We start from the raw sequence: 27752 nt of genomic DNA, 5'->3' as shown, positions 1-27752 counted from the left end.
GGCTGCTTACCCAGGGACAGCCTGGAGCTGACAGTTCCAGTGACCACACACAGGCACATCTGTGCTCAGCCACTTTGCATCCGGCCGCAACAGAGCATTACAAACAAAGTGTGTCTCTTATTCTGCATCATTTATTTCTTAAGTTAGAGTACACTCCGAGTCCAGCCAGAACACAGTGGGCACACAGCTGTGCCTCATTACACCACATTAAGATAACAGCTTTCCGCATTGCATTCCAACTGCTGTAACACCATTCTGAGGAAAAAGTCCCCTCGAGCAAAGCTGTCTATACATGAGAGGATTCTAGAAGCAGTTGTCCCAACAGATTCTTTGTTCATTTTTAAGTGACCCCTTGATGCAAGGAGCGTTCCCAATCCCCAGGAAGAGAAGCACAAGGGCAGGGATTCTAAACTCACACTTGAGAGACACACTTCTCGCTGCTTCATGTGACACCAAACTGACTGTCTCTTTGGATGAGTACCAGCCAGTGCCGGGCAGGCAGAGGCTTTGCTTCTGGTTTCACTGCTTTGGAAAAAGGCAATGCCCTCAGGATTCCAGCACCATGTGTTGTAAGCACTAAGTAGAATGATCCCTCCCCATGCTAAGTCCACACTTCTTTGATGGTCAAGGCATCCAAGGGGAGGCAATGGATACACACTCAAATCCACAATGACGTGAGGTAGTTGGAGAAGCGAGGTGACTGATGGGCGCTGTGCCAGCCAGACGCCATCTGCTCCTGCCCAGACAATGGCTCCGTACCTGAGAGGCCCCAGGACTGCCAAGGGGGGGCGTCAACACCATGCCATGTAGAAGCCGATTCTCGTGATGGGACGTCCCAGTCACGAAGTCTTCCAAATACCTTCCCCCATAACAAAATAATCTTAATAAAAACATAATTTAAAGGAAGTGTCAAGCTGAGTGTCAAATAAAAGCTGTACACTCTCTAAGTCCGAAGACTCTCCTGAAGAATCACCCTGTTAAAAAAACATGTTAGCAATTACGTGATGTAAAGTAGGAAAGTTAGAATGTATAGCCCACTGCTGTAGTCAGCTATGCCTATTCTTCATGGAAGACCAGCAGTAGGAGCCTGATAGCAGTAATCAGAGCTAGATTTGTGGTCCCCATGCATTTTCAGGACCTCAAATGGATTTCTGGCTCCACTGCAACACGAGTGAGTGTTCTTATCACAGCACACAGCCTCTTACCATGCCTCCTATAGGGAGCTCTCCACTCAGCAAGGTGGTTAGAAATCCCAGAAATGGACCAAACAGCTACCCTTTTACTGGTAGCTTCCTTTCTCCTTATGGCAGCTTCTTAGCTTATCCAAAAGCCTAGAGCAAACTGTTTGGGGGAGAATTAAGGGGTCCATCAGTGCTCAGTGCTTAGCTGGCAGAGTAGGTAACCAGTCCTCTCCTGATAGGAGGCTACTTCTCACACCCCCATCCAGCTAAGGTCACAGGCCAGGGGGCTAACAAACCAAGGCAGGAAGGGGAGGTCATGTGCCAGTCAGAGCAGACCTGTGCAGCACAGGGACCACTGGTGGTGAACGCGAGGTGTGCAGGCCTCAGGGAAGCCAGCTGCGTGTGCCTCACGGGAGCTCACCTTACCAGTGGCAGGACCTCCCCTACATGGGGCTACACCACTTCCCTGGTTCTCCTTTCAGACCCCAGATTCCTGACTGACACTCCTAAGCTCTTTCTGATACTCTCACCAGCAGAATGTGTACTTGCGCTGACTCAGTTTGCTCAGTTATCTTAATGGGACTTTACAATTCACAGCAGTGCCCACAGCTACTGCACTTGATAAACTCACAAACCCCGTCACTAAAAAGACAAACATTCCAAATCTGTTCAATGGCTGTTTGGGTCATAAGGAATTTCCAGAGTAGGCAGCAATCAGCGTTAAAGCGTTGCATGTTGGATCTCTCAGTTTTAAAGTGCTTCCCGAAGGAAGCTTGAGGCTCTGCAAACATGACACATACTTTATACACCTGTCACCTCCTTCAAGACCTCCAAGTTTATGGCTACCTGAAAAAACAGGCCTAGGAACCTAGTTCCCCAGATTTCAGACTGGCTCCTGGACGAAGCAGTCAGTAATAAAGACAACTGCCCAGTGATGAGCATCCCCTCACCGCCCCACCCCCACCACCCCCATGCAGGGCGGGGAGGTGCACTGGGACTAGGAGGGGGCCTCCCCATTTGGTGCCCACACTGACCTTACCACTTCCATTTTTCTGGCAGATAAAATTTTCAGCACTAAGATTTCCTAATATTCTTGCAATTCTAATGTTATCACCATTAAAACAAACAAACACTAATGCTTAAAATCTCACTTACGTTACCATCAGTCATGATTTATTGATGGAAACTTCAATTCAGTGATTTCAGAGTCAGGGGAGCTGCTCCCACTTCTGTCACTGTAGGTGTCCCTGTGGAAGGCAGAGGGTTTTTTCATCATCCCCACTAAAAACTGGCTTGACTCCCCCGATTTTCTCACCCCCATCACCACAGGGACACTTGTCTGCACACTGCAGAAGTCAGAAAGACTCTCTGGTACAGTATTTAGCATGAAGCCATAGAGGGATTTTCTTCTAACTGGAAAAGATACATGTTCAACATATACGTTAGTCACAGACTCTAACTACCAACTCAGAGTCACTAACTGGTTCCAAAGGGAGCGAGACGGGGCATGAAATCCCCCCATGTCATGGCCAACACCCCTCAAAATCAGTTCCCTGTGGACCATAAGAGCCTACTGCCCAATGTGAGCCTGGGCCCCAGATGCTGCAGGTGGGGCGGGGGGGTGGGACCTGGCCACCATGCCAGGGGAAGCCTCAGAAAACACTGGGTTAGGAGAGGACACTCCGCTGATCACGGACAGTGTGACGGCTCACTGGTATGAACCAGTGACCCCCTGAGGACTAGAGAAGTGACCCCACCTGGGGGAGAGCCTGCAGCCTTTCTGGAGGTAATGCGGGAGCCGCCCCACAGAGGCCAGAAGGAGGCCAAAGTAGGGTGGGGAAGGCTTGATGGGTCTGGACAGGAACTCAGGATGGTACTGAACTCCAACAAAAAAGGGATGATCTGAAACAGAAATGCAGAAGTATGTATGCATAAAATGTAAAAGCTGAGAAGAAAATCCTGTTAAGTGCTTCACATTTCCATAGACCCTAACATTACTTGGAAATAGCTTCTCAGCTGGAACCTGGGGGAAGGTAGTGACAAGGCCCAGGAGATCTGACACCCTCTCCCTTGCATGCCACCCCTCCTGGCAGAAGGGGGTCTCCTCCCTGGGTTCCTGCCCCCGGCTCCCCAGACGTCCACAGGATGGAGCCATGCAGTTAGGTCTGATCAGAAGGGAGCTTAAGTAGCACATCCAGGTTCTCATTCTGGAGAACAAGACATTGTGGCCGGAGGTGGAGGCAATGCCTCTGGAACATGGCTTCCACAAGGACATGCTTCCCAGGGATGCAGAGACCCTCACCACAGGGCAGTGCTGCTTCCCAACTGTTAGGTCAAGGGGGCAACAATATTTTTATATTTTCCCACATGCCAAGAAAACCTTACTAAGTTTTCCATTAAAATGTGACTGCCCATTAAGCACCTTCCAGCTCCACGATTTCCATTCTCTCTCCCCCAACATCTTGGCCAACAAACTTCAAGCCTTGCTCTTCCAAACACTTTTTCAAGACTGGATTTACCTGTCAAAGCATGAAGAATAATTTTACTGGCCACTCAGCTTACTGCATTTCCAGACTATCAGAAAGCAGAAAATGTTAAAGGTCACACAGCCCAAATCCTCACCTCGAATCTGTGGCGGTGCCTCTCTTCCAAGTAATCAGGATCGCCGTAGAGTTTCCCTGGCAAAAAAGCACAACAATGTAAAGGCTTCTGTTTCACAAAAGAAACCTACTCACAACCACATGCGACTTCCAGTTTATTTTGTACCATCTACATAGCCAGGCCTTTCCAAAGTCATTTCTGTTTCTCCTGCCAACCACAGCCACCTGGCTCATAGCAGCACAGGTTAGGCCAATTGCTGGGCTTTGCCTGACCACAAACCATGTGGAAACGGGCTTCTGTTGCCACCCTCCAACACGGGGTCACAGTGTGGAAGCACGTTTCAGTGGGAAACCGCCTTGGAAAACATCAGGATGTACCAAAGGCCTAAACCCAAGGGAGACCTTGAAGGAGCTACACAGGCAACCCTGGGGCAGCACCAGGCAGTTAAGTCACAGCTGTCTGGCTGCTCAGCAGCGGGGAGCTGCCTGCAGATACTCGCTGCATCTGCAGACAGGCTGCTTTACAGACCCCGGTGCGGCTGCCAGGTGAGAACCCGAGTCCACAGAACATTAGTGTTGCAAGGACTGGAAGATCTCCTACTCAGGTAACTCAGAACTATGCTGCTCCCAAAACACCCTGCTAATTAAGACCAAAATTTGCCAGTGGGCAAGAAAATAAAATCTAATACAGTGATTTTCTTAAATATTTTCCTCCCAAATGTTCACTAGCTCTTTAGCACCCATTTAGCACTTTTAGAATAAAATCCATTTAGGTTGAACCCTATAAAACTGCCATTTTTGTGGGACAAAAATCACCAACATTACCAGTTTCATAGGGTTCAATGTAACAGTGCAAGAAAGTAACTGACTACCATGGACTTCACCTAACGGCCTCATTCTGGCGGCTGTCCACACCTGGGGGCCGCAGGACCTGACTGCACTGCCTGTGGCCTTCCTGAGAGCCACACTGCTTCTCTGGCTATTGTAGCACATCCTAAAAGAGATGACTCGGAAGGGAAGGGAAGGACTTCAAAACCAAGAACAAAACCAAAAAAGCCAGCCTGGCTCTTCAGAGCCCCAGCAGCGCTCCAAGATGCACACGCTAGATGCGCTGAGCTGAAGGCTGGGCCAGTGGGAGGCAGCTCTTACTCATGACTGAGTTCTTGGTCTGGAACAGGGTTCTCCTCTTGCCCAGCCTCATGGTTCCGCCCATCTGCCCGGGATTGTGCTCTGGCATGTCTATGACCTGGAGATGTTCACAAAACAAACATGCTCTACCAAACTTGGCTTCCGACGGGCGACCGACCGCCTGCACCAAGTGACACAAGCCTGTGAGGCGGCTCTACTTCCCCAGCCTTTACTCAGAAGAGATGTGTCCCAGGTTTGGAAGTGCCTCCCAGTAACCACCTTCAACTTTGTGGGGAGTGGTTTCACCCTTCAGCCTGGCCTCATGAGCTGCAGGACCAGACAGCTGCTCCCTCCTTTGGCCGTCCTGCCCCGGGCACTTTGGACCCTAAGTGCTACTGGGCTGTAGCACGTTCCAAGACAGACGCACAACAACATGGGTACACAACTGGATGTGCTAAGACACATCTCCTCCACTAGACTGACAGCTGCTCAAAGGAAAGGGATGCTGTTCCTGGCTCGACGTGTCCTGGCAGGAGCTCCGCGAAAGTCTATGGAACAGATAGGCTGAGGCACCACAGCCAGGACAGTCTCAGTCCCCACTCACCCCCTGCTCCTCTGAGCACCCTCTGACTTCAGGGGACTTCTCTGTGCCCTGCTGAGCCACACCCCAGGGTTCCACACCCCAAACCTGTGTTCTTTCCCTTCTGAGGTCTTATGTGTCAGCCAAGGCCAATTGTAGGTCAGCATAGACTGATGTTGTTTAAGTGCTGAGATCAAGGGCCTTGTCCACCTAGATTACCACAGCATCCTTGGCATCAGGAGCAGGCCAGGCACCCCTGGGCTGGGGATTCAAATAATAATAAAGGCACTGACCCTCCCCCATGAGCCACATTCCTCTGACAGGATATAACCCACGGTATGCCAGCCTTGAAAAGCTTTGGTTACGACTAAACATATCAGTGCTATCACCCAGCAGTCCTTTAATAATATGCCCACCTCCCAGGGTTGCTGGGGAGTAATGAATTAATGTATATAAAGTGGTGAGAACAGTGCCTGGCACACAGCAATAACCTATCAAAGTGCCTCACATCATATTGGTACAGAGTGCTCCTGGCAGCTGAATGGAGCAGGCGTGGGGAATTGCTTCAGTCAGGAACCACCCTCGCTGACTGGGAAGAGCAGTGAGAAATTACAAGATGAAAACTTAAAGTTCTTCCTACTGGGAGGTCTGGAAGTGCAGGACCCCAGGGTGTTCTGGGTTGGACTGAACGCCCCATTTCCCGTCTCTGACCATCAGTCACACTGATGAACACCCAACACCCCTTCCGCACCCTTCTAAGCCCCATGGAGGCTCAAACACTGGACTCACCACAGGATGACTGGTCTTAGGGTCAAACTCTGTAGAATTGGCATCTGAAAAATCAAAATACTTACAGTAGGAAAACAGTCAAAAACAAAACTGATTTAAAAATTCCATTCCTAAGCTCTAAATCACAATTTCCCTCCTCAGTTTAAAGTCATTCAGTGATCAGAATAAAAACGAGGGATAACATTTTTAAGATGCAAAATACTCAACACAAACACCTGTGAATTTTTTCCATTAAATCTATAACTGGGAAGTCAAGCTATACCAAATAGGAAAATCAAAATCAATGGCATAAGTGAATAATCCTTATTTACATGATGCATCTTTATAATGGTTCTTACACTGTTCTCAAGTTTTTAACTTCTTGTTTCAGAATATCTCTTTCAAGATGGGCAAATACTGCTTTTTCTCTATTTCCTTCATCCTCAGCATCTTATGTACTATATTAAATGACTGCCTCACTCAGAAGCTAACTCAAAAATTAATGGACTTCGAAACCCAAATAACCATTCTATCTTTCACTGAATTTACTATCTAACCATAAGAAGCAAGATCACTAAAGAACCAAGTTCTTTCTATGTGATGTGCTAGTTATTGTTCCCCTCCTGGGCGCCAGGGCCAGGTCCCAACTGAAGGAAAGCTCATCACCAGGTCACTCGCCAACCTGGGGACCCAAGTGGGTGGCAGGAGATCACAGCTGGGAAATGGCCTGCCCAGAGGGCTAGCTCTAGGGCGGTGGGCGGCAAGACGATGCCTGCCAGGAGCTCGGAAGCCAGAACTAAAGGGCACACTGCCTATCCAGCTGAGTGGGCTCACCTCCTCCACTCAGGCTGGGCAGTAGGGCATGAGTGAGCTTGGTAGGTGCTTGCACAGTGGGCCTGTCACTTTGGAAGCTGGCAGGTCGCCCACTGTGAGGAGCTTAGGCTGAATTAGTGAATGATGAGCCACCACATGTAGTCAGGCACCACATGGAGAGACCATCTCGATGTCCCCACTAAGCAGAACTGAATGCAGGGCAGGGTGATCTTGGATATACCACAGGGGAACGAAAACCACCCAGCTGCAGCCCCTCAGCCCACAGAATACTGAGAAATAACAATTGCTGTTGGAAATAACTGAGTTTTTCGGGTGGTCCAGGCACAGAGCCGTGTTACTGTTTCCTGTTTGCCAGGCACTGCACTGGGACGTGCATTACTTCATTTAATTCTTACAACTGTGTGAAACAGGTATGATTAGCGCTCCTTTCACAGAAGAAACAGGCCGAGAAAGGATAAGTAACTCATCTAAAATCATTAATAAGTGATTAAGTCAGAATTGGAGCCCAGGCTTGACCAGCTCCAGAGGCAAAGTTCACAATGACCGCACAGCCTCACAGGCCAGTTTTCTCACCCGGCATCAGTCAGGAATGGTGGCCATGGTTATGGAAGTGCGAGTGTCCAGAGCAGGAAGTGCCGGGGTGGAGCTGAAGCTGCTTGCTCAGCTGTGCTCCCTCCTCCCTGGTCTGCACAGATGAGCCGTGCCTGCCCTCAGTAAACATGGCCGTTCCCCCTTACTGCGCCCCAAGAGGTCCTGAGAAACTAGGCCTGTCCTTCTCCACTGCCTCCAATAACCCAGTGGGCACCAGGCTTCACACCCTCCAGGAGAGACTTCAGCAAGACCTTAACAAGCTTTTAAATGGACACTTACCTTGCCATCCCAGTACATTTCTTGCAAATTCAACTACTGCCAATTGCATTCCTAGACACACACCTTGCAGATGGAGGGGAAAGAACAGATAAAGTTTTATTGAAAACGCAGCTCCCACATTGCCCATCAGCCTGCCACGGACTTTGCACCCTGTTTGTTCACAAAATTACAAACTTTCATAATTTCCTGCTATAAACAAACACTCCCTGCTATATTTTATCTATATCAGATTTCAAAACCTGGGTCTAAGTGCATGAAGATTCCAGGTTTGGAAGTTATTCCATTTTAAAAATAAGCAACACTCTATTCAGTACTTAAAAATACAAGTTTTCCTACCCTTTCTCATTAAGTTCCCATTTACAACTGATCAAATTGAAAAGTACTAAAATTTGTAGCACCAGGAAGCAACCAAAATCACTTTGTCCAATTATAGTCACGTAGTGTACACGTGAGGATGTAAAACTCAGTCTCACGTGTCCAGCCACAAGCTGGGTTCAATAAATGGACAAGATTTCCCACTAGCTATGTCATTCTCTCAAAATTCCATGGCATCCGCACATAGCTCACAAGCTCAAACTTTTCATTTTAAAGGAGAGTTTGAATTTCTCCCAAACAGAACCAAAAAGGCTTCTATTTGAGCTGCTCTCTAGAGAGACAGCATCGGTGTTTGGTTTTGGTAATCTCCGTTTTATTTACAGGCTCCCACGTGTTACCTTCTCTTGCTCTTTCCTACTCCTTACCCAAAAAAGGCTTCTTCTGTTTCCGAGCCCAGGAGATTGCATGGATTTTTCCTTCTGTCCCTCGAACACCAAATCCCCCTGGAACCAGCACTCCACTGTAAGAGAAAGCACACCACAGCACAATGCCCTTTCCCATCTGCCCAGCCCACAGGAAGCACCCAAGGAGCCATTTCCAAGACACTGATGTCACGAAGCTCCTCCATCCACTTGGCTGCTGGGACTCTGCCAATGAGTGTATATAAATATTTGAACTCAGAAGATGCACCCAAAGCCATGGGCTTTTCTTAGCAACATTACAAAATGCTGCTAACAAGTAAAACAGGGATGGCACACATAACTGGAGTACTCCAGCACACATAACTGGAGGATTCCAGCACACATAACTGGAGGACAGGGCAACATCTGTCCCAGGCACAAATTCTTTAGTAATTTTTAGTATAAATAACAAATGCAGTTTTTTACCTCATGACTTAAAGTGCTCCTTTGTGTAGGAAGGGGGCCTTCCATCAGCTCAGACTGCCACACTGACCTAGGGTCTCAGTCACAGTTGCAGGGCTCCATACCATTCAATTGTTCCACTAAACTAGAAATTCTTGCTAATTTTTATTAGTTTAAACAGCAGCAAAAAACAATTTATGAGACTCTACTGATGGATACTCCTCAAATGTTCTGGATGCAAAATCTTTAAATAAGCCTCATCAATAGACGCATACAGCAAATAGCAACAAAATGACAAGTTTTCTTCAACTACACTGAAAAGCTGAATTTTTGTTAAGACTTCAGTCATAGAGTATATAATCTTTTCCCATAATTAGAAGATGCTTAAAAAGGAGATGACTTAGACTAGCACATGGAGGCACAGCACTTTGGCCTGAAACAGCTCAAAAACCCTGGAAGCCAAAGGTAGTGAGGCTACCACTTACTTGGCACTGCAGAGCTTCTGCCAGGCTTCGTGGTAGCGCACAGGCTCTTCCTGTAAGGTGCTTGGCTCCAAATCCGTAGAATCTATATACTGGAGTTTTTCAGAAGGGGGAGAAGAAAAGTAGGCTCATGACTCCACAGCCGCATTCTTTCATAGTTTCCAAGTAATATCCAAATTTCCAGTGGGGCTCCCCCATTCCCACGGTACAGTTTTGCTCAGTCATCTGATATTCAGATTCAAGCATTCATTCTCCCTCAGCTTCTTCCCTGACCACCTTTCCCCCTCACTATTTCCTGAGAATGCTCCACTGTTCTCCCAAAGACAGGAGCCAACCATAAACCATCTTTATCCCTAAAAAGAAATTCTGAGCTCCAAAAATACAAAGCAGACATGGCTGCAGCATCTACGAGGCTACAGAGGCTTCCTCGTGCACACCTCAGCTGCGCCAATCCTCCTTACCCTGATTTCCAATTTGTGGTTGATGGCCAGTGCAGAATGCTCCAGTGCTTTAATAACAGAGGCATACGAGTCTGAGAACTTGGTGTACTTGCCCACGAGGGCAATGGAGCAGGTCTCCAGCAAGCGATCATATCTATCAAACGGAAATCAAGAAACACCAAATTATTCAGTCTCCATTCCACCATGAAATTCAAATCGCCTTCTAAAGAGGAAAACATGTCTGGGAAGTATATAATGGCAACAGCTATCATCTGAGTTCTATGTACAGAACAGAAAACTGGAAGCAGTTTTCAGGTCCACATGGCAGGCTTGTAAATAAGTAGGATTTGAGAACCCAGCACAAAGAGATGGCTTCAAATTTCACACAAATTGGTGTTTAAAAAATTAAAATTCCAAAGGGCAGATGTGAATAGACAACTCACAAGGGCAGACGTGAAAAGACAACTCACAAGAGTGAATGGAAAGAAGGGAATAGTCAAATAAATTACAGGAGACTCACATGATAGCCCGTATGCATTAACATTTTTCATTCTAAACTACAATTAGTAACAGAGCAAAAGGTTTCTAGCATTTTATGAAAAAAGCTCATAAACCTGTGTGCCATGTTTGTAGCTACACACAAACATGTAAATGTGCAAAGACAGAAAAAAAATGACAAAACGAAAACAAGTGTCACGGACAAATTGTTGAGTGTTCCCTCCCCAAATGCTCAGGGGTGTTGCCCTACTGATCCTGCAACTACAATACAGCACATCTAGTGCTCAAGGTGCTCGTGAAGCTCTGTGATGTGAGGTGAGAGCATCACAGAGCTTTAAGAGGACAGTGCAATGGAAACAGTTCTCAAAGTGATGAGTTTTGGCAGTAGGAGAAACGTATGGACACTCTTACTGATGCTTTCCTGGTGTGGGGTGATGGCATTTTCCTAAACCCAGCTCAGATATTGGGGATGGACCCGGGAATGCTCCAGCAACAGTCAGCCATTTGTGTGGGCCAGGGAGTGGGGGCTCACCCACTACCCCTGGGAAGCCTGTTTGCATGGGTTCTCAGGTCCACGGGAGACAAGGGTGATGGGTGTGTAATCTGACCTCCCTGAAGCCTGAGGCCTGGCGAGCTCTGCCAGGACTTCCTCGTCCATGATGCAACTACGTGAGGGCTGAGAGCCTTCTTAACTTCTCTATCATTAAGACCTTCTCTAACATGAGTTGACAGCACAAGTGAGAGTTGAATTCCATGGGCCCCTGCAAAAAAAAAACAAAGAAAAAGAAAGGTAGCAAGAACCCCAGCTCCCTGGCATGAGGCAAACCTGTCAGCCATCTCTTTCCACTTCATCAGCATTTGTTGTGGCTGCCTCTCAATTGGAAGGTCAAGTCTTCGAAGAAAATAATCCACAACGCCCTGCTCCTCTAATAACAAGGGGACACGGTAGATGGATGAGACATCATGGACGCAGATCACCTGTTCAAAAATGAGCAAAGGTTATTTAATAAACACGAACAAACTCTTACTGGGCCAAGAGCTTCCTACTACTCACAGCACTTTGGGAAAAGAACGTTTGAAAACAGAAAGAAGGGGAATTTTCTAGAAAAATATAAATTACCAAAAACAACACAAGAATAGAAAATTAGTAGCTAATCTCTTGTGAAGATGAATGCAAAAATCCTTTAAAAAAAAAATCACAAACTGAACCACAAATACAGTTTAAAAAGAAATTCATGTCCACGTGGAATTTGTCCCAAGAACAATGGTGGTCAAAATGGGCTATCCTTCGGGATCACCTGAGGGAGCTTTTAAAAATCCACAGGCCCACACTGCACCCGACACCACTTAAATTAGAATCTCTGGGAGTAGGAAGCAGGTATCAGTATTTTTTAAAGCTGAGTTTAAGAACCACTGCACTAGAATATTTAACAGTGGAACTCAGTAAGTGAATAGATTAAAGGAAAAAAAATCACCTCAGTGGATACAGATTTAATAAAGATCCAAAACCACTTCATAAAAAAAATTGCTGGTAAATTAGGATTATATTAAGGAAATGTGAAAATATGAAAACCCCATAGCAAACATCATTTGGTTTGATATTTAATATTAATGCTTAATATTTAAATTCTGGAACAAGGCAGAAGTGACCACTATCACTATTTCTATTCATTAATGTACTAGAGATATTAGCCATTACAATTAAATAAGGAAAAAAGTGTATATGAACTGGAAAATTAACAATTGCCACTAATTACATACAATATTATTATTTATACATAAATACCAAGAGAATTTACAGGTAAACAATCAGAACTAACAGAACTTTAATAAGGTTGCTAGGCTTGAGATCAATGAGCAGAAGTTAGCAGGGTTTCTGATACCTGGGTCATATCTAATCAGGAAATAGAATAGGGTATGCCAATCATAATTATGAATACCTATCTAAAAAAAACGACTTTACGAAGATAAATAAATATAAAAAGCAACTTTATAAAGAAAATTGTAGAATATTATTGAAGGACAGTCCTTTCAGCGAATGGAGCTGGAATGACTGGATATCCACAGGCAGAAAGGTGAATTTCAACTTTTATTGGGAAGTTACTATACATAAAAGTTAGCTCACAATGGATCCTAGGCCTAAATGTTAAGAACTAAAACTGTAAAACTTCTAGAAGGAAACATACAAGAAAATCTTCATGACCTTGTTTAAAGTGAGTTCTTAGATGTGATACCAAAAGCACAATCTATAAAGAAAAAAATGGATGAACTGGAGTTCATCAAAATGCAAAAGCTTTTGTGTCCTCAAAGACACCATCAAGAAAATGCAAAGATAAGTGACAAGAGTTGGAAGAAAAAATGTGCAAATCATGTATCTGCTAAGACATTAAGTATAAAGAACTCTTATAACTCAATAAAATAAGCAACCCAATTAAAATTAGGCAAAAGATTTTAAATTCAATTTTTTAATAAATCTGCATCCACTGAGGTGATCTTTTTTCCTTTAATCTATTCATGTAGTGAGTTCCACTGTTAAATTCACATTTTTAATAGTGAATAACTTTAATGACAACCTATTCTATTACAGAATTGAATTACCTCCACTAGCTAGAATAGAAATATCTAAAATAAGTGATGCATATGATAAAAGATTATTTGTAAATTATTCTGATGATCCATGAACAGACAGTTTCTGAATTACAAAGATTCCACTTATGATTTTTTTACTTTATGATGGTACAAAAGTGATACACATTCAATAGAAACCACACTCTGAATTTGGATCTTTTCCCAGGATTGCCATATGCGCTAGGATCCTCTCTGATGATGCTGGACAGTGGCAGTGAGCCACAGCTCCCCATCAGCCTCGCAAATGCAGGTTGAACGAGAGATACAACCGTTCTGTTTTTCACTTTCAGTACGGTATTCAATCAGCTACATGAGCTATTCAATGCGTTATTATAAAATAAGCTTTGTTTAGATGATTTTGCCCTAATATGGGCTAATCCAAGTATTCACAGCATGTTTAGTAAGGTAGGCTAGGCTTAGCTGTGGTGTCTGTAGGTCAGGTGTAGTAAATGCATTTTGACTTACAGTACTTTTAACTTAATAATGGGTTTGCCAGGATGTAACTCCATCCTAAATCAAGGAAGATCTGTACTTCAGATGAGGCAGAGTGCCTCTGACGGAGCTCCTCGCGCAGGAATCACAGCTGGGAACACTGACCTCAAGCCCCAGGCCACCCTCATACCTGGGAGCCTGTGCCGTCATGGACATGGAGAGGCCAACAGCCTCTGCAATGGTCAAAGGCCTTCCTCTTGCTCTGTGCACTTCGATGCCAGGCGAATGATTCTGATTATTTTATATTCACTTCGGTATTCCTAGGCTTCTTATAAATGGGCTTCCCTTATTTTAACCCTGCTGTTTCATTCTCCCCTCTAGGCCAGCTGGGCTCTCCTGCTTAGTCTCCTGACCCTCGAATAATCTAGGAAGTCAAATAAACCATCCAATTCCTAACCACAAATTCCTTGACCTCAGCTTCCCTTCGACTCTCTCAGCTAAACCCAACCAAAGCCCCAATCCCAACTTACCATCACCAGAATGTCTATGCCTGTGCACTACGCTTACGTATGTTACAGGTTCCAAATTTTTGAACTTCCTGTACCAGAGGTACCCTCCATTAGCACAAGTTAAAAAAAGACTAAAATATGTTTAGAGCCTACAATACCTTAGATGCCAGGCATCAGGCATATAAGATGACCATTGCCCTCAAGCAGCTCAAAGTCTGGGAGGGGAGACAAACACGGACGGACACACATGGACACACATGCACACACACACGCTAAGGGGCAGTATGGCAGACTCACCATCAGCACCTGTGAGTCACACACGTCACCCAGATAAGGACTAACCCTGAGGTTTGACAGGGGAAGCTCCTCAGACAATAGTGTGTCCGGCTGCCAGACAGGGAGAGAGGGACCCCCACTCAGCAGGGGCGAATCACACAAGGAGAGGGGAGAGAAGAGGCAGGACAGCTGGAAGTCCATCCAGGGAATCACAAGAGCTAACCAAGGTCATGGAGAATCACAGAGCCAATGGGTTTCAGTTCTTCCCAGGAACCATTTACTGTCTCAAATTATAAAATCACAACAAACCTCATGAAACTGGGTAAGAGACTTCAGGATAATTAGAAGCAAAAAATGATTATGTAAAAACAGCATGTCTACCTACTTGTTCAGGTTCAACGTGGCAGAACATCGATATTTTTTCTTTCACTGATGTGTCAAGAGGATTTGAGCACCTACACACAACCTAGCATTGAGAAAATCAGACATTTAGATAGAGGGCAGGCACTACCAAGTTGGGTTTTTCTCCGGATAGAAATTAAAATAGACATCACATTGAGCTGGATGAAAATGTGAACTCCTCACATAATGCACATAAACAATTACCTGTTTTCAAAACCGACAGTCCTAAATCCCAAACTGGAGAAATTTAAAAGAATGGCAATACAAACGAACAGACAGATTAATGAAACAAAAACAGCCAACTGGGGCTTCCCCGCATTACTGTCCTTGGGTAAAGGAAAAGGAGAATAAAGGACTGGCGAGAAGAAAGAAGACACAGCCTCCTGCATGGCAGGGACCAACATCTTTGTAAACCGCCCCAGGTCAAAGCACTACACCTTCTCCGCCATCAGCTGCAAGCACGCCAAGGAAACAAAGGCTGAGGAAACGTGTCTGCCTTGGAAGAGTAAGACCATAAGACCATGCTCCCCCAGGGGGCCACAACACCTTACCAGGTCTGGGGAAAGCCCAAGCCCTCTGAGTTCCCGAACGCTATTCTGGGTGGGTTTTGTCTTCTGTTCCCCTGTTGAACTTGGCTATTTTACAAAAGGAAAAAAAAAAAAGTTAATTTCTCTGGGATAAAGAATTTTCAATGACTCCCTGAACCCCTTTTAACAGGGAAATGGATAATTCGATCATTTATCTAGTTTTTATTTCCGTCAATGTCACACATGAATATGTTTTAAGAGTCAAACAGCCCTACAAGCTCATCCATCCTCATAGCTCCCCTTCCAGACTCTGGAGACAGCTGCCCTTCCACTCTTAAGTGATTCTCCTGTTTTATTGCAAACTTAGCTTGAGGCATTTCTCTCGGTTTCCCTGTTGGACAAGGAGTGCCCTCTCCTTCCACTGTACGGGCACCCAGACTGCGCCCGCAGCCCCTACCTCATGATCCCTCTTCAGTGTTGACATATTTTTGAGTATTTAAATACCATCAACTATTAAACCATGCATTACACTTTCCCTTCCTAGTCCAAATGTTGGTTTTTTCTTGGTTGGTGTTTTGTTTGGTACGCGAGTTTTCTACGTGCTAAATAATCTTTATTCTCCTCTCCCACTTAAAGAATAGATTTGCTGGGTCTAGAATACTAAATTGGACATAATCTTCCCTAAGAAGTTCTAAGGAACAAGCTTCACTATCTTTTAGCTTCCAGAAGTGCTGTTGAGGAGTTGCATGCCACACTGAGTCTCAATTTTTCTCTGCAGAGGCTTTTAGAATGTCTGCCCCATTATTCTGAAATTTCACAATGATGTGCCTTGCTTTGGGTCATTTTTCATTCGATATGCTAGGCATTCAGAGGGCCCTTTCAATCTAGAAACTTATCTAGAAGTTTCCTAGAATTGTTTAGACCAAAGGATGAGAACAGTTTTCTATAAAGAGCCAGATAATAAGTATTTTAGGTTTTGTGGGCTACACAGTCTGTCACAACTATTAAACTCTGCTGTTTCAATACAAAAGCAGCCATGGACATACACAAATAAATGGGCATGGCTGTATTTCCATACGACTTTATTTTCTAAAACTGGTGGGGTGTGGGGAGGGTAGGTTGATTTGGCCTGTGAGGCAGTTTTGTTAATCCCGGGTTCAGAACACACTTCCCTCCTCCATTTCTCTCATCTTATCTTCTGGAAATTCTATCATTTGCATGTTAGAACGCCTCTAATTCCAGCCTCTAATTTTCTTACCTCTTCTTTTCTAGTTCCTATCTGCTCATCTTCCTGTATTACTTCCTGGGGCATTTCCTCAACTTCTCTTCCCTTAAGTTTTTCACATCTGCTATTCAATTTTTAATTTCCAAAAATTTTTCTGTTATCTAAATGCTCCCTTTTTAGGGTGTTCAGTTCCTGTTTAGTGGATGCAGATTATGTCCTCTTAATTCTCAGGCTAGTAAAGATAGCCTGCTTTTTGTTTAGGTCTCCTCCTCCCTGCAAAGCCTCAAGTTCCTCTCAGTTTCTTTGTTTCTGTTGTTTTGATCTCTTGCATGTTAGCTGCTTTCTCCAAAGCTCTGGTGGTCACTGGCTGCCAGCTCATACTTAAAAGCTAAGTGCAAGTTCTGTGTGAGTGGATGGGTTTGTCCCCCAGGGTCCTCCCTGTGGGAATCTGGCTGACCTATTTCACTGGGGGAGTTCTGAGGGTAGTGTGTTTTCTCCTGGGCTAGTCATATACCCCAGAGGCGAATCGTACTTGGAAGGTCCGAGCCTGTTGCGATGATTCTGGGAACCAAGTGGCAGAAGGTAGGGTGTCTCAACAACACAAAACTACACTTAACCCCCATGTTTTCAGTTCAACTGTCCCTTGTATCTGCTTATCCAGAATCCCTCTCCAGAGAAAAGCCTAGTCTTCTCCCAAGACAAAAGAAGGCTGATGCTCAGCTGTGCCCATTAGGGCAGTGAATCTGCAACAGCAATGATCATGAGCCCCACCCTCACCGCCCCGCCAGAGGTGCCTGATGCTGCCCGTTCTCAGTCCCTGGGGACTCTGCAGGGCCAACAAGGCTGCCTCTCTGCTTTCCTGCTGCAGCCTAATGATTCTGCTCTCCCAGGTCCGCTAAGTCAGTTTCCACATGTTCAGCAGCTTCTGGCTTCCTAACTGCTGTTATTGTTGACTCCTATTATTGTATTTCTCTTTGTGAATTTTTATCTTAAAAAAAATCCTCCACTCTAATTGTGGGGCTTCACCATGTAGTAAAGAAAAACGGACATGTTCAATTTACCTTCTTGCACTGTAATTTCCCTGATTAACTTTCCAAATGTTTTCCATTTGATAGTTTGAAAAAGTATCATTATAATAATTTCAAATTCACTAAAAAGTTCTTTTTTCCCTGCTTCCTAACAGAGCGGGTGAGAAACTTCCTTTCTTTTCTCCCTCCTCTCTATCCCCACGGAGTGAAAGTTCGAACGCCTTACCTGAGGAACTAGACTGACGTGAATATTACAGAAGTTCTCCCTTTTCACCTTGAATTGGAACTGACGGAAAGCCTCAATGAAGGGCATGCTTTCTATGTCTCCCACTGTTCCACCGAGCTAAAAGAACAAAGTGATTTTAGAGGTTAAGCACTACACCCTCCTCTAACAGGTCCATTTCCTAGCAACTGCACCCTGTCCTCTCAATTCAGTCGTCAGTAACAGTGTAATGTGGACTCTTTGAGCCCATATAATGTCGGTTAACAGGAATTAAGACATTTCTTGGTGCTAGGTTTTTTTTTTCCTGACCGGCTCGCCATTCCCCGAGGTTATCAAGGATCTTTCTACACTTTTAAGAAAAAGTCAAGTAAAAGAAGATACACTAGGAATTCTATTGTATGAGTCACAAAACAAGGAAACCTGACTCTTACCTACTTGGCCACAAATAATTTTTGTATTAAAAAGCATCAGTTATAAACAAACTGCTGGAATTTTTGAGTCCCCTGTTTTCACAGGAACACTGAGATCCACCAGCTGGGATCGGCACAGCAGGAGCTCAGAAACTGAAAGCAAGAGGGGCTCATGCACAGTAATGAACGTCCCTGCCGGAGGGAAGCCGAAGGTCGGCAGGCAGCCCTTCTCCAGAGATGAACATGTGTCACGTCACTCTTACTGGTTCAGTCCACACAAGTGAATATGTGCTGAAAAACGAGAACCACTTGGACAAAGTATGTCTTTCAATGGCACAGCCATTCCACATGACTACCCTGCCACAGTGCAATGGGAGGATCAAGGGCTTCCCTGCGCATTGTCTTATCAATGGCTGACTAAAGAGGTGAGCTGTACACCAGGTCACAAATGCAGGAATCATGGAACTTAGAAAAGACTCATACAAACCTCAATAACACACACTTGAGGTTCTAGGCCGTCTTCATCCACAGGTATTAATGCTTGTCTCATTACCCACTCCTGGATGGCATCTGTGATGTGGGGCACCACTGGGAGAGAGCAAAGAAGTATGTTACTCCCACTTGGTCAGCCCTGGGGGCACCATGACCACACACTTCTGTCCTCTCTGCCTGGGGTAGCAGTGGGGTCATAAAAGTATTTCTGAGACCACTCTGAAACAGCCTTGCCAAATCTTTGGGCTCACACTTCCGGTGACCTCCTGTCCAGGTTCCCAGACTGTTGCTCTGAAAGCACCGCAAGGGTGTAAGGCCGGGGGCATCCCGACCACACCAGAGTGCATGGTCCTGGGCAGAGTCTTCCCAGGGTGCCCAACAACACGACAGGGCATGTGCTGCCCTCCAGCACTTACAGCAGAAGGTGGGCACTTTATACCCGGACCCAGGTGCTCTTCCAGGAATGACCCCGTTCCATTAGCTTCCAGTTTACCAGAGGGTAAGGATGCACTGCACAGAGACAGTACAGTATAGCAGATGGTCACGAACACAGCATCTGGGGCCAGGATGTCTGGATTCAAATCTCAGTTCTACTGCTCATTAGGTGTGGACCTTCGGGCAAATTACTCAACTATTCTGAAGCCCAATTTCCCTGGCTGTTAAGTGGAGATAATAGCTTCTACTTGATAAAGTGGTAGAAATTTTATGGTAACACTGGTAAAATACTAAGTGGAGTGCCTACCAAGTCAGCGCTCACTAAAGGCTATACTGCTGAACACCTCAATCTTAGTTTTAGGGCTCAGCAAGCAAGTTCCGAAGGGGCAAAGATTACTGGTTTAACTCACTACATAACAAGCAGTGGAGTATTTGTTATCTATCCCACATAGAGCAACCACAGTGATTTTCTTAAAGAACTGCAAATCAGAGCTCATAATCCAGGTTTAAGCTCTTCATTGGCTTCCCACTGCTGAGTAAAATCCAAACTCCAGGCCATGGCCCAGAAGGCCCTGTGCCACCTGGCTGCAGCCCTCTCCTCTCCAACCACCCATGCCCCTGATCACTGGGCATCAGCCATGCAGTCTCCCCATTCCCTGACCAAGCCCTCTGCAGCTTTTTGTGCCCTCTCTTCTGCTCTTCCATGGCTGGCCTCTCAGCTCGAATGTCCTCTCCTAGAGACTCACCCTGGCTCCCTGTCCAGCCTGGCTTTCCCCACCACTCTCTCCTTGCTCTGTTCACCTCCCACATGGCGCCCACCAGCCCCCTTGTTTCATCTGACTCTCCCACGGGGGGCCCAGCCTTGCTGGTCTTGTCACCTGTTCCCCACATCACCAAGGGTCTGGCTGCAGTTCGTAGTCAATGAATGAATAAATGAATGCAGTAGTGCCCTAGAACAATACACTGTATGACCAAGAACATTGTAATTCCTGATTGATCCCTTTCTGCGTGTCAGGAACTCAGAGAAATACTTTATTGACTTAGTTCCTTTAATCCCCTAACAACCAGAGAGGTGGGTACTGTTATTACCTCTCTTTTATGGAAAAGGAAACCAGATCTCAGAGGTTAGTAATCTGCCCACGTTCACAAAGCTGCTAAGTGGCAAAGCTAAGATCTCAATGTGACCCGATTACCCCAGAATCTGGCAAGGGCAGCCCCAGATCAGAGCCAGCTGCCAGTGTGACCCTCAGCTTTCAGTTCACTAGCCTCAAGCCAAAAGCACATTTCCTCTCTCCACTCAGATGAAAGCCCCTGTTCAGCAAGCCCTAAAATTTGGACTTGTACCATTACACTAGACCAGTGGTTTTCCAGCACCTTTTTAAAAGCAGCACCTTTCTCAAATAGACACTGTGCCAAACCCCAACACAGCAAAGAAACACACAGGTGACCAGCCTGAGAGCTGATGCGCACGGTGGACGGTCCTTCCCTTATCACTGTCTGTGCACAGTTAAGTCCACATGTAGGACACATGCATGCACACGCGCGCACACACACAGAGTGAGGCTTCCTGCCCTAATCTAGTTGCCTTCATCACTGCATAAACAGCCCCTCTCTGGACTCCAATCAGGCCACTGGGCTGACAGCTTCAATGCCAATCACAGAGCAGTGGAGGTGTCTTCAAATTATTTTTTAAGTATACAGCCATACAACCCAAAATTTTTAACTGAAAGCATATTTCAGTACAACACCTCAATGCTTTCATGCTGAAATTGCATCAAAAGTAAATTTTTGTATGAAAAAGAAATTAAACCGGTTAGGATTTTTAAACCTTTAAGACAGAAAAAAGATCCAACCTCTCGCAGGTATTACCTTGGACCGTTTTCCCCAAGTAATCTCCTTTGCGTTCCTTGTTAATGACATACTGGTATATCTTTCCAGTGGTCACGTTATTGTCCTTGGTGAGGCGGATGTCCAGGAACCGCTCATAGTTACCCAGATCAAGGTCGACTTCTCCACCATCATCCAGTACAAAAACCTCACCTGTGGTGAACAATGAAAATGGTTAGGCTGAGTGAAAAATACATATGCCATATGGCACAGCCTCAAAATATAAACACTCCCACAGGACAAAATCTGCATTATTCTGATATGAAGCAGAGAAATTTCCTTCTAGAAAATGATACGAAGAAAAAGGTAATAGCATACTTCAAGTCTATCAACAACCTCAGTCTCAGAGCAGGAAGAGTTAGGAAGTAGCATGGGATGGAAGGAAATTACAGCTTAAATATATGGGATTTCACAGAAGGCTGCTATCTGCTGCCTAAAGAGAAAGAAACTTGAACAGTCTTCTACTTGCGCAGAGAAAGGTTTAAAGTGTGACAAGTATGATTTGATTCAAAACATAAACAAGATAAAAAGATCGTGCTGATTATAAAATCTAGCTTATGGGCTATACTTTAGTCCTAAACAAAGTTGCGAAACTGCAGTTTCTCCCATTCCTTTGTTTAACATTCATTCCTTGAAACATCATTCCAGACATGTGCCCAGAGTGGTTCCTTCCTACCATCAGAAGAGAAGACAAGCTCAAGAATAGGGAAGGAAAAAATGTCTTATTTTTCCCCCTCGGAGAGACAGTTCGTCCCCAGCTCAAGAACTGTGTATGAAATATTGCTCTGTTTGTTAGTGTTTTCCTGACAGTATTTATTATGTAAGGACTTTTGCTCTAAAGACACTCATCCTTAAAACTTAAGACATACATTCTACAGTACATCTATCCCCAGTTTTGAGCAAGTAACCTGTTAGGTAATTCAAACATGGGTATACGTCATACTGTTGATAAATACTGGGCAATAACAAACAAGCAAAGTGCTACTTTCTTAACCTTCTTTAATGGGTTCAACTTTTCACTCATCTGAAATTTGCTTGTTTCTATTACTGTTAGCAAAACAGAATCTCAGGTTTACAGATCACCCAAGCCCAGTATCTATGTGTGGTCCTACAAAGTGGTCCTTTAGCCCCTGTTTAAATACCACTACTGAAAGGAACCCAGTTTCTTAAGTTGGTCACCCCACTCTTGGAGAGCACTTGCTTATTATAAAGACCTTTCTTATACCTGGCCAAAATTAATTTCCTTACTTCTTTCCCCCAATCCTACAGCTAAAGATGGGAGCCACAAAGAATACAGATAATCCCTCTTCTCAGGTATTTAGAGAAAGTTATTATGTCGCCAGATTTCTTTGTTTCAAGAAAAGGGACAAACTTTCATTCTGGCACCAAACTCATTTCCATTAGTTCTATTACAGAAACCTCTAGACTCTATCACTATATTGCCTATTAAGATTTCGGCAGCTTCTCGGGCTGGGTGAGGAAAGCACCACACTGCTACACTAAGGACCTTTTCAGAAGGCAGGACATGGAAGTTATGTTATACACACAATTTCCAAGGGCTGACATGTTCCTCCACGTACTATGCAATTATTATTTTTAAAGAAGAAAGAGTGCATTTTGCTTACCATGCTCATAAGGAGAGAATGTTCCAGCATCAATGTTAATGTATGGATCAATTTTAATTGAAGTTACGTGTAAACCACATGACTTCAGTATTGTGCCCACACTGCTGGCGATGATTCCTTTTCCAATTCCTGATATAACACCACCAGTAACTAGAATATACTTCATTTTGCTTTTTGACCTGGAAGAAAAATTACAGATAAATAAATGTCAACAAATCAAGCTTATCTGGGTTCAAATGCTGGCTCTGCCACATGGTAGCTGTGCACCCTTTAGGTGCCTCAGTTTCCCTGTCGCGTGGCTTTAGCAGTTTCTAACAAACGTTTTCCTGATCATTGAAAGGCTTTGGTCAATGAGTTGGAAAATAACTGCTCATCAAATAAGGCGGCTTTTGTTCAGAGCTTTGACAACTAACAATCTTGAAAGTCAACCTGAAAAGAAAAAAGGAAAAAAGAAACAAACGAAAACCAGAGCTCTGCCAAGTGTTAGCTGACATGGCCAGCAGGACCAGCAGGACTGGGACACCGAGCAGGTGCTTCACTATTCCGCTGCATGGGGAAACAGATTCAATCCTGGGTGAGCACTGTGATCTCCAGAGAAAGGGAAAATGTCTCTGGCTAAATACGATTGTTATCACCAAGAAAACACAGCTTCTCCAGGCTACTGAAGACAGAATGAACAGAAGAACTTCAACATTTAAGAGGAGTCGCAGTTAAACCTAAACATCTTTTTCTTAAAGGTAATTCTTCTGTAATTTAGTAGTAAGTCGCTCTTGGCCAGCACTCTCTCCCAGGAATGCCATGAAGAGACACAGACAAGGAAAGGGACATCAGATAACAAACTGGGATGAAGGACATAATGGGCAGAGGATGCAAAGACAGGACTGATTAGATTAAACCCAAAGAGCAGTGGGTTGTGGCAAGGGGTGGAAGAGACATGACGGGAAATAAAAGGGGTGGATGGAACACCATAGAACAGCACAAACAGCAGAGAAACAGGCTCACCAGGGAGAACTGATCACTGGCCCCCAGTTCCAGAGCTCCAGAAACCATTTGGTCTGAAAACCCAAATGTGATCCAAATGAGAAACACAATCACCAGGAGGAAGAGAATGCTTGCTTTGGCAGGGTCAGGGCATTTTCCTCCTCCAGAAACACTTCATGTGCAGCCAAATTACAATAAAAATAAGCTTAAGAAAGGAAGGAGGAGAACAAGGAGGTGGGGGCGATCTGCTTGAAGCATTCTCCTCCCAGGGCAGGAATGAACACACTCGAGACAAAGACCTAAGAGTGCTCAGAATGACTTCCCTTCAGACAGCAAGGAAGACACCTGACCCATGGCAACATTCCCAAAAGCCTGCTCTCTGGTTTCTGCAAAATGTACTTGGGATCCCCAAAAAGGGATTTATGGATAGATAAATCAAAGAAATACTGGTTATACACTCAGTTGGTTTATTTAATGAGACTTCTGGGAGCCTTTAATAAGTTGACATGCACTGCCATCTCCCCAGAAGGGTATACAGTATGCAGTTTCCCCAAACTCATTTGACCCCAAGTTCCTAATATTTGGGGGAAACACTGCTCTGTCAGCTCACAGCTGAACGTTCCTTAATAACACATGAATACCAGACTTGGCTACATTTTAGATATGTCCTACGCAGACATATCCTTGAACCTATACCCTGGTCTCCCAGACTGAATTTTAGATGTTCCTAGAAATTCCTCAGCCACCCCAAGTGGGTTACAGAGCAGGTTACTCTATGGAAGAGTCACTTCAACTATTTGCATTTGATTTGTTCCAATTTTACTCTTAAGAGGGTAATAACACCTCTCTGTAGGGAAGATTCATTCTTGCAGACTTCCGGCAATAAATACCCCAATGTGCTCATGGGCCAGGTCAGGGAGGCTCACGGGGCTCAGCCACTCACCTTCACTGTGGCAGTACTGCTGTGCTAGGCACTCTGGGAGCCACAACATCAATCAAACCTGGGCCCATACGTCAAGTTGCTAGCAGTCCAGTTACAGAGACAAAACATTTACAGATAAATGAGTAATCCAGTGATGGCGGGAAGTAGAAGCCACAAACGGGGAATGGAGGGCAGAAGGCATTCAGCAGCAAGCCCAGGGTGAACGGCCAAGACCCAGCAGAGGAAGGTGAGAGAAGTTGGGAGGGGAGAGGATTCAGGGTCCGGCTTTGTTGACCTGAGACTTGCAGTGGGCCCTGGACTGACTGCGTGACCTGAAGCATGGGAAACAGGACACAGTGAGCAGGAAGGTGATGGCTATCTACAGAAGACAGAAGAGGGGCCAAGAAAAAGATGGTGGAGAAGGGTGGTGGGGGAGGGGAAGACAGTGAGAAACCGTGTGGAAATGTAGGCAAGGGGAGAAAGCATATATGGAAGCTTGAATGCCCAATCTGAATTTTATTCTGAAGGTGCTGGAGACACCGGAAGGTTTTCAAACAGTAGTAACATAAATCAAAATGCGACAGAATTCAAGATGAAAAAAAAAAGCTTTTTCTTGTTAAATGTGTGAGATCCACTTTCATCCCCACCACTTGTGTCCTGAGACCTATCAAGTCACTTCAGCAGCCTGAAGCCTGGGTCCTTCCTTCCATGAAATCGGGATGCGAATCACCTGCATCGTCTGGGTCACAGCACTGCTGAAGATTCAAAATTATGAGTGTGGACGTTAAGTGCGCCATGCAAACAAGGATAACTTTAAAATGCAGCATCCTCACTCCGGTCTGGGGAGCTGGGAGCGGAGGGCCTACTGTGGAGCCGTGAGGATTGCAACGCGGGGCTGTGGGCGCGGCTAACTGCAAGGCCCCTCCCGTCCACGGGAGTCGGGGCGCGCCCGAGGGGGGCCTCGGCCAGTTTACCATCCCCCACCGCAGCAGGCCTGTCTCGGACCTTGAGCCGCCTCCTGGTAACGCTAAGGCCGTGCTTGAAGCGGGATGGGGTGGCCTGGGGCAGGCCGAATGCAGCGGCAGCCGCCGGGGCTGCTCGGGGAGGGTTGGCCGGTGGGACTACCGCGTCTCTACGGTCCTATCGGTCCCACGTGCCCTCCCAGGCGCCTCGGTCAGCCGATCTAGGCCGCGCTGAATGGACGCTACCGGACCGCGCAGCCCAGACCCACAGCCTTTCCCGCCGCCCCACGACGCCCCTTGCGGCCAGTCTTCCCGGAGCGCCCGGCCACGGGGCCCCTCGCGCGGGAGCCGGCTTCTCGCCGGTCTGGCCGCCCGCCCCACGCCAGTTAGGCACACAGCCCATTGGGCAGGCCGGCGAGTCACCTCACCCTGATTGGTGCGAGCGGTGTCTGTCAGCCAGCGGTGTGGCTGTCCGGCGCCGGGCTCAGCTCGCGCCGCCGATACCTGCACGGGAGAACAGTACCCCGGGAATCCCTGGAGTCAGCTTACCTGAGGCCGGCTTCTGATCCTGTCGTCTGCTAAGGAGCAAGGGGAGCAACGCGAACACTGGGACCCGGGTAGCCACTGAACCACCCGAGCCGCATGCGCCCGGCAGTATTTCATGGAGGCGGGCTCAAGGCGGTGCGCACGCAGAGGCGGGGGGCGGAGCTGGCGCGCGGGCCCTCCCCGGGGCGGGGCGGGGCCCCGAGTGCGCAGGCGCGGGGCAAAAACTAGTTCCAGCCGCTGCGGCTGTCGTTTAGTCTCCCCGGTGCCGACGCCTGGGCAGCGCAGGTCTTCAAGACCGAGCGGGTTCTGGCGTCTCTGCCTCTCAGCGTCTGTTACAGTGGTCCAAGCTTCCTCTCTTGAGGGGGAAGAGACTGATTTTGGAATCACACCTGGCAAATCCACCGCCTGGGCCCAGCCCGCTTTCCGAACAGCCTTCTAGAGGAGGCTGGATCATCCCACGGCGTCTCTGAACCGTCCAACCCTGTGAGCATGATGCTCATGGTTCCTGTGGTGCGACCCCAACCCATCTCCCCCCTCCGCGCCCTCTGCACCAAGGGACGCCGGCAGTTGCCACCGCGGGCCTCTGAAAGGCAAGGCCAAGAAAGTGACTCCTCACCGGCTCCTTCCTCATCCAGCTCCTTTTCCCCACACCTGTCCTGACAGCGGTGGCTTTAGATGAACGAGGGCCCAGAGACGTACAGTTTCATCCAGCTAACATTCACTGAGCACCCAATGTGTGCCACATGCTCTGCTGGGCCCCAAGGGACTCTATCCTAGGTCTACTTACGAAGTGAGGCAAACTGATCAGCTGATTACACCTCATCATGATTTTCCTAAGTGCTTGCCGCTGGGGGGCCTGGTGCCGGGGAGTGAGCGCCCAGTGAGGGGAGTGACCACGTCTGATGGGGGTTGGGGATGCAGGTAAGGAAGTCTTTCCTGAAAAAGTGGCTTTAAGGTTGAGACCTGAAGTTTACTGGCAAAGAAAGGGAAGAGAGTGGGAAGAGAAAAAGGGAGAGGTGGGAGTAAGAATGAGTGAGGCAGAAAGAAAAGCCTGTGCAAAGGCCCAGGAAAAGCCTAGCACCGCTGGACTGGAAGGCCAGTGTAGCCTGCCCTGGAGAGAGCCAACCAGAGGGAGAGTTTGAGACCAGGCTGGAGAGGTCAACATGGCCAACCATGCAGGGCATTATAGACCAAATTAAGGATTTTTTTCCTCCTAAGGGCAGTGGGAAGCCATAGATAATTTTTTGAGGAGGGGGTTTTATTTTTCTTTGAATAGTAAATACATGCACATGGTTAATATTTTTTCTCCAAACACAACACAAGGGTATACTTGCTCCTGTACTCCAGTGTTCTGCTTGCTTCCCTAGAAGCAATTTGTCACAAGTTCTGTATCTCTTCTTTGAAGGATTTAAAGAAAAGGTGTGACATGATCAGATTTATATTTCAGGAAAATGACTCAAACAAATAGATTCCCAAAAACCAGTTTGGAGGATCCTGCAGTGACCCATAAGAGAGGCTCCTGGCTTCTTTCCAGTCGGGATCCCCACCACTTATACTCTGCAGGCTACCCAAGCCACACTCAGTTCCAAATCTAAAACATGCTTGGGATGTGTTCAAAGGTGCTCTATAGCCACACATTCTTTTAAGGAGCATTCAGTCAAAATGCCTGGGACTTGGCAGACA

At 46.2% G+C, this 27752-nt stretch overlaps 1 protein-coding gene across 4 annotated transcripts; it reads right to left on the bottom strand.

The window, feature by feature from the left end:
• Positions 1–115: 115 nt before the first annotated feature.
• On the bottom strand, positions 116–26223 carry CTPS1 (CTP synthase 1). Of its 4 annotated transcripts, none has more exons than XM_017670689.3 (19): positions 26073–26222; positions 22659–22837; positions 21016–21186; positions 18707–18807; positions 17813–17929; positions 15358–15441; positions 14790–14870; positions 11386–11537; positions 10083–10215; positions 9625–9713; positions 8702–8796; positions 7962–8024; positions 6279–6322; positions 4931–5027; positions 3804–3859; positions 3604–3700; positions 2939–3083; positions 2337–2428; positions 116–974 (listed from the first exon to the last, which is right to left on the bottom strand). In XM_017670689.3, exons 2-18 carry the CDS (start codon positions 22822–22824, stop codon positions 2344–2346), a joined length of 1776 nt encoding a protein of 591 aa, XP_017526178.1. In that variant the 5' UTR covers positions 22825–22837; positions 26073–26222; the 3' UTR covers positions 116–974; positions 2337–2343. The 4 variants fall into 4 exon arrangements, with proteins under 4 accessions (XP_017526178.1, XP_073089846.1, XP_036858267.1 ...); XM_073233745.1 differs by having other exon boundaries at positions 116–880; XM_037002372.2 differs by lacking the exon at positions 3604–3700 and having other exon boundaries at positions 26073–26223.
• Between the last annotated feature and the right edge of the window lie 1529 nt (positions 26224–27752).

The sequence above is a fragment of the Manis javanica genome, chromosome 4 (genome assembly GCF_040802235.1).
Source record: "Manis javanica isolate MJ-LG chromosome 4, MJ_LKY, whole genome shotgun sequence".
Lineage (NCBI taxonomy): Eukaryota > Metazoa > Chordata > Mammalia > Pholidota > Manidae > Manis > Manis javanica.
Note: the sequence above shows the minus strand (reverse complement) of the source record. Positions and strands in the feature narration are given on the sequence as shown.

Excerpts from the sequence above, each read along its gene's own strand:
- CTPS1 (XM_017670689.3), bottom strand. The coding sequence starts at position 22,824 with ATGAAGTATATTCTAGTTACTGGTGGTGTTATATCAGGAATTGGAAAA. Across the intron at positions 10,216-11,385 it reads TGGAAAGAGATGGCTGACAG|ATATGATCGCTTGCTGGAGA; the intron begins GTTTGCCTCATG and ends TCCGTTTGATAG. Across the intron at positions 5,028-6,278 it reads CTAAGACCAGTCATCCTGTG|GTCATAGACATGCCAGAGCA; the intron begins GTGAGTCCAGTG and ends GAACATCTCCAG.